The sequence below is a fragment of the Lolium perenne genome, chromosome 5 (assembly GCF_019359855.2).
Source record: "Lolium perenne isolate Kyuss_39 chromosome 5, Kyuss_2.0, whole genome shotgun sequence".
Taxonomy (NCBI): domain Eukaryota; kingdom Viridiplantae; phylum Streptophyta; class Magnoliopsida; order Poales; family Poaceae; genus Lolium; species Lolium perenne.
Genome location: NC_067248.2, coordinates 10,639,888 through 10,653,544, shown reverse-complemented (window position 1 = coordinate 10,653,544; position 13,657 = coordinate 10,639,888). Strand labels below are relative to the sequence as shown.

General features: G+C 48.9%; 1 protein-coding gene across 1 annotated transcript; it reads right to left on the bottom strand.

The window, feature by feature from the left end:
• Positions 1–288: 288 nt before the first annotated feature.
• LOC127304572 (uncharacterized) lies at positions 289–1,650 on the bottom strand. Its single transcript, XM_051335216.2, has 6 exons — positions 1,469–1,650; positions 1,194–1,367; positions 1,004–1,114; positions 833–902; positions 617–724; positions 289–525 (listed from the first exon to the last, which is right to left on the bottom strand). The coding sequence occupies exons 1-6, from the start codon at positions 1,648–1,650 to the stop codon at positions 364–366; spliced, it is 807 nt and encodes a 268-aa protein (XP_051191176.2). The 3' UTR covers positions 289–363.
• Between the last annotated feature and the right edge of the window lie 12,007 nt (positions 1,651–13,657).

Genomic DNA, 13,657 nt, shown 5'->3' with positions numbered 1-13,657 from the left:
TAGGCGGGACTAAAGGGGGTACCCTTTAGTCCCGGTTCAAAGATTAACCGGGCCTAAAGGCCTCGACACGTGGTGCGGCTAGGGAGCTCGCGGTGGAAGGCCTTTGGTCCCGGTTCGTGGTACGAACCGGGCCTAGGTTTCTCTGCCGCGGCAGAGAATTGCTATTTCTCTGCCGCGGCACAGATTTAGGCTGTACCAGCGTTTCTCTGCCGCGGCAGAGAAACAGGGCGTTTCTCTGCCGCGGCAGAGTTTCAGCAATGCATATATATCATTCAAGAAACCACAAAAAATCGTCATGAATATATATAGACATCGTCAACAGTACACGACATAGTCAACACAGTACACGTAATGCATGCATATTCACAATACAACATCTCCTCGACGAATATCCTCCGCCGTCACGATCTTCCGATAGTGCTCTCCACCTGGGGTAAGGACCTCGGTAATAAAGAATCCCGCGATTTCCTGTTGAATTGCTTTTATTTGATCCGCTGTTATGAAAGTGTCCCGCAGGCGTGTCATCTATATTTAAAAAAGGAGATCAATATATGAATGGAACTCAATACAATAGATGGTACTAATTAAGATTAATTGTGAAATTTTGTTATCGTACACGAGTGTGGTGTATACGGGCATCCCCACCCTTGGGACAGGCCATGTCACGCATGAAGGTGCAGACGTAGTATCCACATAAGTTATTCCCTTGTTCCTGCCTCATACACTTTACGAAAAAATAGTTCGATCAAACTAATAATCAAGCATCGTATTGAAAGTAAATATCATATATAAAGTTTCACGGACATAGCTATATATATATAGTACTACTTACAGGGTAATCTTCAAATGTAAGCTCCGGTTTCCATTTACCCGGAACAGTATTGATGAACCGTTTCCAAGCCCTGCCCGGCAAAAAATAATGAGTAAATGAGTAATTGATTAGTTGATGATATCTTCGAATTAGAGCAGATGAAGATGCCAATACGAAATTGATTGAAACTACCTCTGGAGGATGGCAGCCATGTCCGCCCATTCCGCATATTCTTTACGTTTCGAGTCCATGACTTTTACGACTCCAAGGTGAAGATCAATGATTAGGAGAATAAAGTGGAAACTGCACAAGCATAGCTCAATGATTACGAGAATAAAGTGGAAGGTGCACAAGCATAATGTATGTTATATATAACACTCACTTGAAGTTGTAGGGAAAGAATATATCCTCTTTGTCTGCTTGCTTCTCTAAAAACATTACGATGTTGTCCTCTGTGTCCTTGGCGAAGTCTCGAACCGTAACTTCATGAACTGTGTTTGGGTCTATGAACCCCAGCGGTAGGAGCTTGCCTCTTTTGTATTCCAGCTTCTTCATTCTGCATAATTAAATGTATAGCGTACACAAAGAATATAATGAGGATAATTGTTAGTGCAAATGAATGAGCTACAAACTTAATTACACAAATAAATCACTTACAGGCAGTAGCAACTGATGACAGCTTTGTCGAGGGCGTCTTGATTGAATAACTGAAACAGTTCTTCTAACTCAAGGTTTATCTCGTCTTCCCCCCGGAAGTAATGCTCATCTCTAAGATACACCGTGAGGTAGGCATCACCTCTTCGACAGACTTTCAGGTACCAGTCATGCAACCATCGCATCTGAGTCCCTAGACGCGCGAGCTCACCAGGTTTGACGAGATCAGATCCGTATCTATACGTGTTTACCACTTGAGCCGTTGGATAGTAATCTTCGTACTCAACTGATGCTCCCTGAGCTCTAGCCGCCCGTTCGATCATCGATGCCGTCTCTGGATCATGATAGGGCTCCACGATGAAGTGGGGTACGGCCTGAATGTCCTGCTGTCCAAGCTGGGCGACTTTTTTTGCTTCTTTGCTCGCTCTAGAGGACTGTCCAAGAGAGCGGTCATAATCAGCTCTCAGCTCAGGTCTCTTCATTCTCGTCTCGGCAAAGTGCTTCACTGTCTGCGGTGGAATAAACATCTTCTTCGGCGCAAGAAACGCCTTTTGCTCTTCAGTCTGCTCATGTGGTAACAACTCTGGAGTCTGTGCCCTCATTGGAGTTGATGATCTCTTCGGAGCTGTAGGAGGTGCCGCGGACCGCTTCCTCTTTTGCTTAGGTGGAGGCGGCGGAGTCTCCTGACGAGGAGGAGGAGGCGGCGGAGTATTTTCACGCGGAGGAGACTGGTCATGGATAGGGGAATCATCATCGCGCAGAGGAGAATCATCACGCGGAGGAGACTGCACAGGTGGCGGAGGAGGCGGAGGTGGCCTGCTTGTTGGCTTCTCACCTGGAAACACAATGTTCTCCTTCCGCCATTGCACGGTGGTTCTACGGGCTTCTCCCAGTTCTTTGATTTCCCCATCTTCACCTGCAGGGTGCTCAAGCACCAACCCCTCATAATCTCTCAACACTTCATCCACCATCACAACAGCAAAGTCGTCTTGGACCGGACGGCAATGGTAAGACCTTGTAGGTAAGAGGATGCCGACCGCCGCCTTGAAGGATAGGTTGAAAACTTTAACATGCAGCTCACAAGGACGGCTCTCAGTGAGATCATCCACGGGGGGGTAGCGAGGAGGCTCGACCACCTGGTCATCATCATAATTATCCACCTGCTGAGAGGAAGCCACGCTGCTTTTCCGGTGTGGTTGAGATTGCAGCGGGGCGAGGGCATTGAGCAATGCAGGATCTACAGCCTGCCCCCGAGCCATCTGAGATGTAAGTACTTGGGTTACCATGGTTAATTGGGCTTTCATGGTGCTCATACCCTCCTCTAAGTTAGCCAGGCGGTCTGTTTCCCTTGCCTTCCTCCTCTCATGGCTTTTATCAGGAAATCTCTTCCTTTCCGCAGGAAAGCCATACTTCCACGGAACGGAGCCTTCTGTGCCTCGTGTTCGTCCGCCGTGTTCTTTGTTCCCAAGGGCGCGTGTCAGCTCATCGTTCTCTCTTTCGGGCTGGAACAACCCCGCCTCCACGTCCCTATGTGCTCTTTCCAGGGCATCAATGGGAACCTTCAGATGAGCTTTCTTATAGATGCACTTCCCTGTTTCTGGATCCAACGTTCCCCCAATCCCGTAGAACCACTCCTTGCACCGTTCGATCCAACCGTGTGTCCCTAATCTGATCCCTTTACTGGTCAGTTCCGCCTCAGCTGCCTGCCACTTAGGACGGTTAGCCCTGTATCCACCTGGACCCAGAATTTGGTGATATAGCTTCAACGCAGCATTTGCCTTATTTATTTCCGACCTTCTCTTAAATTCTTCTGACTCCGTGCTGTACTTCACGAATTCGTCCCAGTGATTTTTTACCTTCTCACTGTCCGGAGTCTTCTTTAACTTGATAAGGCGGCGCAATCTTTTCTTGTGGCTCTTGAATAGTTCGGCCATCTTCTTCTTGCCAAACTCGCGGAGGGCCTGCTCCATCTTGGCCTTTTCAGCGTCACCCCCCTCTTCGGGTACTATGTTGAAATGTGACATGAGCTTGTTCATAATGCTGTTTTTGGCTACATCATCGATATAAAGACCTTGAGCTTCTTCCTCTGCAGACAGCACTAGTCCCTTCGGCTTGTGCCATTCTCGAACGGTGATCGGGACGTGGTCCCTAACAAGCACTCCACATTGAGCTATAAATGCCTTTGCACCTTTCTCTGGAGCAATCGGTTTACCATCCTTTTCGATGTGGGTGATGTCGTGCCTAACACCGTCATCCAACTTTTTGGCCGGGCCTCGCTTCCTCGACTTTACAGAAGAAGTGCTCGATCCGGAGGGCTAAAAAAGAAATAGTTCATAGTCAGTACAATTTAATTAGTTAATGCATCTAGTCGATCAACAGCGGCTTAATTAATTTATATACCTCGGTGATAACTACAGTTCGGGAGCCATTATGATGATCTTGTTCCTCACCGGCGCCACTAGGATCTTCTTCCTCAATATTCTCCGCTCCCTCACCGGAGTCATTCAAATAAGTCTCGGTGACATCGTCACCGCCATCATCTGGAATAACGTCGTCATCGCGATCATCCAGAGTACCGTTTGCTATGAGTTCCTCCATGAAATTTTCTTGAATTTCATCTCTGTCCATGCTTTCTACAACGACCTGCAAGCTATACATAGGAACCATCATATGATCAAATTAAGGATAATGCAGAAAACTGAAAATGGAGTTACATATGTAGTTCTTAACTAAGGATCGATAATATAGTAGTGCTGAAAGAAGATACTGCAGTTACATGCATACATAGATCGGGTTCATGTTTATTTAACCCTAATACATATCAATCACTACTACAACCACTCAACCGCGCTGACCGGGTCCTAGAGGGCGCCGACCGGGTCCTGAGCCGCGCTGGGTGTACCCCCAAAGCCACGGAACAACAACGGGAGCATAGCTAACATGAGATCCCCGCATAACGCTCCATCCGGTCCTATACATGTTGTCTAACGCGTACATGTAACGGCGAACGTGCTGGTCCTCCGCTTCAATGCGCTGAGCTACCTCCTCCGGCGGGGCCGGCTCCCTCTGAAACGACCGTGGCCCATAAGACCTCCACCAAAGAATATCCGGGTCGACAACGGGACCCGGATTCCGCACCAAGGTGCGCGACCCGGAAGCTAAGACCTCCCAGTGCCACCCCGGCGGAGCCCAGTCCCGGACCTCCCCCATCTGCTCCATCTCCTCTAGAAGAGTCAGACCACGGCGCGGCGGCTGTCGCGGCATCGTAGCTACGAAAACAAATCATATATGTACTAATATAAATAAAAAACATGATATTGTGCTAAATAAAAAACTTCACTACTTTTGTACTAACGCCGCGTTCCACGACCCCGGATCGATCGATCCGGATCGGGGGTCGGGAACGACAGCGGGAGCGGTAGCGGGAATTGAATGACCCTGTTTTGGGGGCGTCGGCAGGGGCGCCGGCAGTACCGGCACCGCCACGGACTCGGCGCTCCTCCTCGCTCGCTCTTTCTCTATTTCGCGACCCTAAGTCTATGTCGCGGCGGCACCGCTACGGACTCGGCACCGCCACGGTCTAAGTCGTCGGCGCGCGCGGGGGGCGGCGCCGACATAAATGAATCTATTTTGTTAATTTTTTTGTAACTAATAACTACACTAATTTAAATCAAACTAACTATTTCTAACTAATTTACTAACTATTTTTGTAACTAAACTAATTCAAACTATGTACTAATTTAAATCAAACTAACTATTTCAATTCTAACTAATTTACTAACTATTTTTGTAACTAATTTACTAACTATTTTTGTAACTAATTTACTAACTATTTTTGTAACTAATTTAAATCAAATTATGTACTAATTTACAAATCATCTATTTTGTAACTAAACTAATTAATCTAACATATATAAAAACAAAAAAAAATTGAAACTATATGCATATGGCCGTGGCGCCGCCGCCGGTCGGCCGGCCGGAGGAGGGAGAGGAGGGAGAGGAGGGAGGCGCCATACCTGCGCGCGCGGTGGCGGCGGCGGCAGAGGTCGACGGTGAGGAGGCGGAGGCGAGCGGTGGCGGCGGCCGGCGGTCGAGGATGCGCCGCGCGGGCCGGGCGCGCGGCCAACGCGTGCGCGCGCGTGCGGGAGAGAGAGGAGGGCGGCGGACGGCGCGGGTGGCGGCGGCGGCGGCGGTGGCGATGGCGCGCGGGAGGGCGGCGGCGATGACGAAGCGGCGGCCGGCGGCGATTTCGGCAGCCTGGCGGCACAACTGCTTCGTCTCCGCGGGATTGATCTCCGCGGAGACGAAGTGTTTTATTTTATCCTGCCCCCCCCCCCCCTTGGTCCCGGTTCGTGTTACAAACCGGGACCAAAGGCCCCCCTTTGGACCCGGTTTGTAATACAAACCGGGACTAAAGGCCAATTTTGCTGCGTTTTCGCTGCGCCCGCAAAAAAGGCCTTAAGTACCGGCATGTAATACAAACCGGGTCCAAAGGCCACTTTTTAAAAAAAGTTTCATTCCCGCCTTATTTCAAATGAAAAAAAGCCACCGCACTGCCACACGTGTCCACCGCCGCCACCGCCATGCATGTACAGGCCACTGCCGTGCGACGTGTAGATCCCGCTTCCACGTGCCACGCCCCGCCGCTTCCCCGCGCCACCTGTCGCCACCGCTTCCACGTGCCACGCCCCGCCGCTTCCCCGCGCCACCTGTCGCCAAACTTGCCGCGTCGCTGTGCTATAAAGCGCCGCGTGCGCGCGGAACCACACGTCGCCGTCGCCTCCGTTCATTCGTCGCCGGGATGCCGCCGCGCCGTCGCGGCTCGTCCGGCTTCCGTGGCGTCCGAGCGCGTCCGAACGGTAGGTTCTACGCCGAGATGTGCACCGGTGGCTTCCGGCTCACCCTCGGCACGTACAACACCCCGGAGCTGGCGGCGCGCGCTTACGACGCGGCCGCATGGCGATTTCGGCGGCCACGGTGCGACATGAACTTCCCAGACGTCGAATCGCTAGAGGAGGCGGAGTTCCTCGCGCCGACGCCGTGCCTCGTCGACGACGAGGACCATCGCCACCACCGCCAGGTGCAGCGCCGGATCGCAATCGCCGAGCACGACGAGGAGTTGATGCGCCAGTGGAGGGCGCAGTTCCCCAACGACGTCGACAACACCGCCGCGTTCTTCGCTGACCTCCGGGCACAACGCAAGTCCAACAGGCGCCACCGTCGGGCCATTGCCGTGTTCGAGCTCGATAACCCGAATACAACTTGGGCCGACAACGACCCTCGGTGGGACGACATTTGGACCGAGACAACCTCCGACGACGAGTAGATCGACTAGACTAGTTGTTTATCTATTTTATTGTATTTTCAATAAAGTCGTTGTGGCAGACGCTGATGATGAGAAAAGTTTCCCGCCAGATTACATGTGGAATTAAAGTACAGAACTCAACTGAAAATTAATTAAGATACATGGCCAGATAGTACTCGTGCCTAGCCCTATAGTACTCGTGCCTAGCTCAACTGAAAATTAATTAAGATACATGGCCAGATTCGACTGTTCGAGTCATTCAGTCATACTCGTGCCTAGCCCTATAGTACTCGCCACTGTAGTCGTCGTAGTCGCCGTCATCATCGTCGCTGGCATCGGGGTCGCGGTAGTCAAACCTCGGCGGGAGAGCACGCGTGGGCTGGGACTGAGGGTAGCGCAGGCGGGGGCCACGGTGGGCCATGACGCCCTGGAGAGTCCGGTCGCGCCACCACAGCCGACGGCCGGCCTCGTTGAAGTTCGAAGGAGGCGGGCCGCCCTCCTCGTGCCTGGCGAGCGCCCTCTCACGCCGATTGATGAAGAAGCTTTCCCAAGTCGGGCTGTAGTCGGGATGCCACTGGGGATTCCTCCGCTGCTCTGGCGTGAGCTCGAAGTAGTAGTGGTTCGTGATGGCCATCTCGCGCGCCACACCTAGAGGGACAGGAGGGACCGGTACCCCTCCGACGCTCAGCAACCAGCCGGTAGGGACGCGGTAGCCCGGCGGGCAGGGGTAGTTCGACGCGCAAAGCGCCTCCGCCTCCCGGAGGGTTAGAGATACGATGGAAGCCATGTGACCTGGTGATGAGGTTTGCAGATATGAGTCTAGATGTGATATGTAAATGGAGGCCAAGCCAACATATATATAGTGAAAAAATGGCGGGAGGACGGAGGCGGGAAGCAGTGGAAAGCGCGGGAAGAAAAATAGGCGGGAACGCAGTGGCGCCAAAAACTGTCGGTGGGATAAGGACGTGTGGGTAACCTTTAGTCCCGGCTGGTGGGTACAACCGGGACTAAAGATCCTTTTTTGTGTCATCTAACAAAACTGTCGGTGGGATAAGGACGTGTGGGTAACCTTTAGTCCCGGCTGGTGGGTACAACCGGGACTAAAGATGTCGGCAGGATAAGAACGCATGGGTGGACGCACTGCTCGATGAGATAAAGCATGTAGCGCACGACGCCCTGTCGAAGGAACAAGACAAAGTAGAAGAGGTGCCGTGCCTATAAAAGGAGCATCGATACGCCTTGCCAAGCAGATCAACAAGCCAAGCAGAGTTTCATTCCCATGGATGAAGGGAAGGGTTGGGAAATCTCCCGTGGCGCAGCTTCTCGAAGATGTCGTTGGTGCACACGCCCTACGACATCTTCGGAATCTGCGCCTCGGAATTTTTCCCTGCAAGCCCCTAAACGACTACATCTCATCTAACAGTATTGGGGAAAGGGTTGGGAAATCTCCCGTGGCGCAGTTTCTCGAAGATGTCGTTGGTGCACACGCCCTACGGCATCTTCAGAAACTGCGCCTTGGAATTTTTTCCTGCAAGCCCCTGAACGACTACATCTCATCTAACAGTGTTGGGGAAAGGGTTGGGAAATCTCCCGTGGCGCATCTCCACTTTTAATATCTTACATACAGTTACATGATTACACAAAAATAAATGGGAAATTGATTGCCATGTTGAGATACTCATTTGTGCCATGAACATTCTTCAATTAACTTGATGATGGAGCATCTTCATCATTTAATTAATCTTCTTCGGCCATAACCATGGAGCATCTTCATCATTTAACTTGATGCTTGGATCAATGTTCACTCTGAAGGGTGGAATTTCATCAAACTGATTATAATCTTCTGACATGTCTGTCTTGTCCTCCACTCCCACGATGTTTCTTTTTCCAGAAAGAACTATGTGGCGCTTTGGCTCATCGTTTGATGTATTTGTTTCCTTATGTTTCCTTTTTCTTGGTTTGGTAGACATATCCTTCACATAGAAAACCTGGGCCACATCCTTGGCTAGGACGAATGGTTCGTCTCTATACCCAAGATTGTTGAGATCCACTGTTGTCATTCCATACAACTTGTCTACCTGAACCCCGCCTCCTGTTTTGTTGACCCATTTGCACCTAAACAAAGGGACCTTAAAAGAAGGTCCATAGTCAAGTTCCCATATATCCTCTATGTAACCATAATATGTGTCATTTGGGCCTTCATTCATTATTGCATCAAACCGGACACCACTGTTTTGGTTGGTGCTCTTTTTATCTTGGGCGATCGTGTAAAATGTATTCCCATTTATCTCGTACCCTTGGAAAGTCACTACAGTCGAAGATGGTGTCTGGGCCAGCAAGTACAACTGATCTTCAATATCTTTGTTATTCAGGAGATGTTTTTGCAACCAACCGCCGAAAGTCGACATGTGTTCACGTCTAATCCAATCGTTCGACTGCCCCGGGTTCTGGGAGCGTAGAAAGTTCTTGAGGTCATCGATATACGGAGCCACCAAGGTGGAACTTTGCAGAACTGTGTAGTGTGCTTGAGTCAAAGAAATCCCGTCCCTACATATCATTGATTTCCTTCCTAGCGTGCCTTTTCCACTTAGTCTCCCTTCATGCCGCGATTCAGGAACACCAATCGGCTTAAGGTCAGGAATAAAGTCAACACAGAATTCAATGACCTCCTCTGTTCCATAGCCCTTGGAGATGCTTCCTTCTGGCCTAGCACGGTTATGAACATATTTCTTCAAGACTCCCATGAACCTCTCGAAGGGGAACATATTGTGTAGAAACACAGGACCGAGAATGGAAATCTCATCGACCAGGTGAACGAGGAGATGTGTCATAATATTGAAGAAGGATGGTGGGAACACCAGATCAAAACTAACGAGACATTGGACCACATCATTCTGCAACCTCGGTAGAATTTCTGGATTTATTACCTTCTGAGAAATTGCATTGAGGAATGCACATAGCTTCACAATGGGCAGTCGAACATTTTCCGGTAGAAGCCCCCTCAATGCAATCGGAAGCAACTGTGTCATTATCACGTGACAGTCATGAGACTTCAGGTTCTGGAATGTTTTCTTCTCCATATTTATTATTCCCTTTATATTGGAGGAGAAGCCAGACGGGACCTTGATACTGCTAAGACATTCAAAAAATATTTCCTTCTCTGCTTTTGTAAGAGCGTAGCTGGATAAATGACGTCCTTTAACTCTCTCATGCAGCTTTTTGGGGTCTTTCCAACGTTGCTGGTCCTCCCGTGCTTCTGGTGTATCTTTTGTCTTCCCGTACACACCCAGAAAGCCTAGCAGGTTCACGCAAAGATTCTTCGTCACGTGCATCACATCGATTGAAGAGCGGACCTCTAAGACTTCCCAATAGGGTAGATCCCAAAATATAGATTTCTTCTTCCACATGGGCGCGTGTCCGGCATCGTCATTCGGAACAGACCGTCCGCCAGGACCCTTTCCAAATATTACATCTAGATCCTTGACCATACCAAATATATCAACACCATCACGATGGGGAGGCTTCCTCCGGTGATCAGCCTCACCGTTGTAATGCTTGCCTTTCTTTCTTACGGGATGGGTAATCCTAAGAAATCGACGATGCCCCAGGTACACGACCTTCTGACCTTTTTCCAAATAATCACCTTCGAGCTCATGTAAACAGTGTGTGCATGCATTGTATCCCTTGTTTGACTGTCCTGAAATGTTACCAAGAGCAGGCCAGTCATTGATGGTTACGAAAAGCATCGCTCTTAGGTCAAATTCCTCCTGCTTGTGCTCGTCCCACACACGTACACCTGCTAGGGACCACAGCTGTAGAAGTTCTTGGACTAATGGCTTTAGGTACACATCAATGTCGTTCCCGGGTTGCTTCGGGCCTTGTATGAGCACTGGCATCATAATGAACTTCCGCTTCATGCACAACCAAGGAGGAAGGTTATATATACAAAGAGTCACAGGCCAGGTGCTATGGCTGCAGCTCTGCTCTCCAAAAGGATTCATGCCATCTGTACTTAGACCAAACCGTAAGTTCCTTGCATCCTGTGCAAAGTTTGGGAACTCTCTATCGATTTTTCTCCATTGGGAGCCATCAGCAGGGTGCCTCAACATCACGTCTTTCTTACGGTCTTCTTTGTGCCATCGCAACAACCTAGCATGCTCTTTATTTCTGAACAAGCGTTTCAGCCGTGGTATTATAGGAGCATACCACATAACCTTGGCAGGAACCCTCTTCCTGGGGCGCTCGCCCTCAACATCACCAGGGTCATCTCGTCTGATCTTATACCGCAATGCAGTGCACACCGGACATGCATCCAAATTCTCGTACTCATCGCGGTAGAGGATGCAGTCATTAATGCATGCATGTATATTTTGCACATCTAATCCTAGAGGGCAGACAATCTTCTTCGCTTCGTGCGTCTTGTGACGGGCAATTCGTTACCCCTTGGAAGCTTCCTCTTAATTATTGTCGGCAACTTTCCAAATCCTGAGTCGGTGACACCGTTCTCTGCCTTCCATTGCAACAATTCCAGTGTGTTGCCTAGCTTTTTATGGCCATCTTCGCAAGTTGGGTATAACAATTTGTTGTGATCTTCTATCATCTTGTCGAAGGCCAACCTTTCCTTTTCAGTTTCACATTCTCTCCTTGCATCAGCAATGGCCCGGCCAAGATCATCATCAGCAGGCTCATCTGGTGTCTCTTGATCTTCTACTTCATTGTCTTCATTGCCTTCTGCAGTATCATCGTATTCAGGGAAATTGGGATAACCATCATCATCCTCTTCCTCTTCGTCATTGTCTTCCATCATAACCCCTCTTTCTCCGTGCTTGGTCCAACAATAGTAACTGGGCATGAAACCGGATCGCAGAAGGTGGCTGTGAATGAGACTCGAGTGAGCGTAATTTACGGTATTCTTGCAGTCCACACATGGACAATACATGAAGCCACCATGTTTGTTTGCCTCCGCCACGGCCATAAAATTATCCAGGCCCGCAGTGAACTCGTCAAACCGTCGGTCAATGTACATCCATTGCCGATTCATCTGCATGATATAATTAAGCTGATCAAAACCATTACAGAACATCACGATGTATATATACACATGCATTTTATCAATTGCAGATGAAAAGGATAAAGTTGTTAACCTCGATGAAGAAGAAAAAAGCAAGTTAAGTGTGGCTTGATTTGTGTAAACTCAAGTGGCAAATCCTCTTAAGCATTTCATCGAACACCTCTTGTGCATGTGAAGAAGAGAGGAGAGCAATACACCCCTCTTGTGAAGAAAGTGAAAAAATGGCCAAGTGTTTGGACCCTTGGGCAGGGGCAAGGTTATATAGCCAGAGGGGGGGCCTTTGGACCCGGTTTGTATTACAAACCGGGACTAAAGGGTTCCCCACGACTGACACGGCCTGCGGCGCCCTGCGGTGGACCCTTTAGTCCCGGTTTGTAATACAAACCGGGTCCAAAGGCCACTACAGGACAGGCGCCAGCGGGTGGGGTCGTCCTGGGCAGAAACGAACCGGGACCAATGCCCCCATTGGACCCGGTTTGGTTCAGCACTGGGACATTTGCTTGGGACCAAAGGCCTCTTCTCCACTAGTGAACTCGGAAGTTAATCGTGAAGTTTGACCACGAGTAAGTAATTTGACTAGAGATAAGTGTAGTTAGAGACTAAACTTGTCAAATAACTAAAATATTAGAAATTCTGAAAAAATAGATAAAAAGAGGGAGTGGAAAATAATTCGAAAAAAAATTAGATATAAAAAAATGGCACCGGTACCCTTTGGTACCGGTTCGTGTTACAAACCGGTACCAAAGGTCTCCAGCCCCGTGGGCTCCTCCATGCCCACGTGGAGGCACCTTTAGTACCGGTTCGTAGGGGGGTCCTGATTCTTTGGTACCGGTTGTCAAACCGGTACCAAAGCCCCTCTGGAGCCGGTACCAAAGGCCGTTTTTCTACTAGTGATACTACAAAGCCATGACAAAACGTATTCATGTGGAGTAGTATAAAATTTTACCGAGATTTGGAGAAAACCAGCTAATAGGTGCCAGAGGATGTTGATCAGTACACACAGCAAGGCACTCCCGGCCGCCACTGACCATTGCAATACCATGTTCACAGAATGCCTTGCTACACCACACCTTTGAACATCATCGCGTGTGCCGTTGCCAGACACTTGTGTACTGATATCAGTACCTATCTTTTACTATCAGTTGATCTCAGTTTCAGATCACAACCACTGAATCTGAAATAGTATATGCATCGTTCAAATAAACCAGTTTTACTATCTTGCATCATTCCTTCAGTTTGCCGTGAAAAGTTGTTCTCTAGTAAATTAAGTACATATCAACACAGTTGAAACTAAGATTATTTGGTACCTACATGTAGTATTCAGACTATTTACATGAGGCATCAATAGGAATTTATAAAAACCTGAAAATATCAGTGATGAGCACACCTTATAAATACAAGGTTGCTGCATCGATCCTAAGCCACAGAAGCAAATCTGAAGTCAAATATACCAAAGGGGTCACAGTATGTCGGTGTATCATTACACCCCAAGTACAGAACAACACAAGAAGTGTAGTTGGGAGAGAATTCCCTCACTCCTTCAATTTTTTCGATAAAGAGAATATATTAATATCAAAAGATACAAATTACACCCAGCCTCTGCAACAACGCAATGCCCTAATGACAGTACGAATGCACACATACAAAAAAAGAGAAAAAAAAACTCAGAAATAAAAGTCCCGCTGCAGTATTCCAGCCCTAGCAACAGCAGTACATCCACCACCAAGACAACACCTGAAATTCAGACTCTCCAAAAGTGATGCCTCCAAGAAGGGAATAGTGCACCAGCGCCATCATCGCCCGATCAAAGATCTTA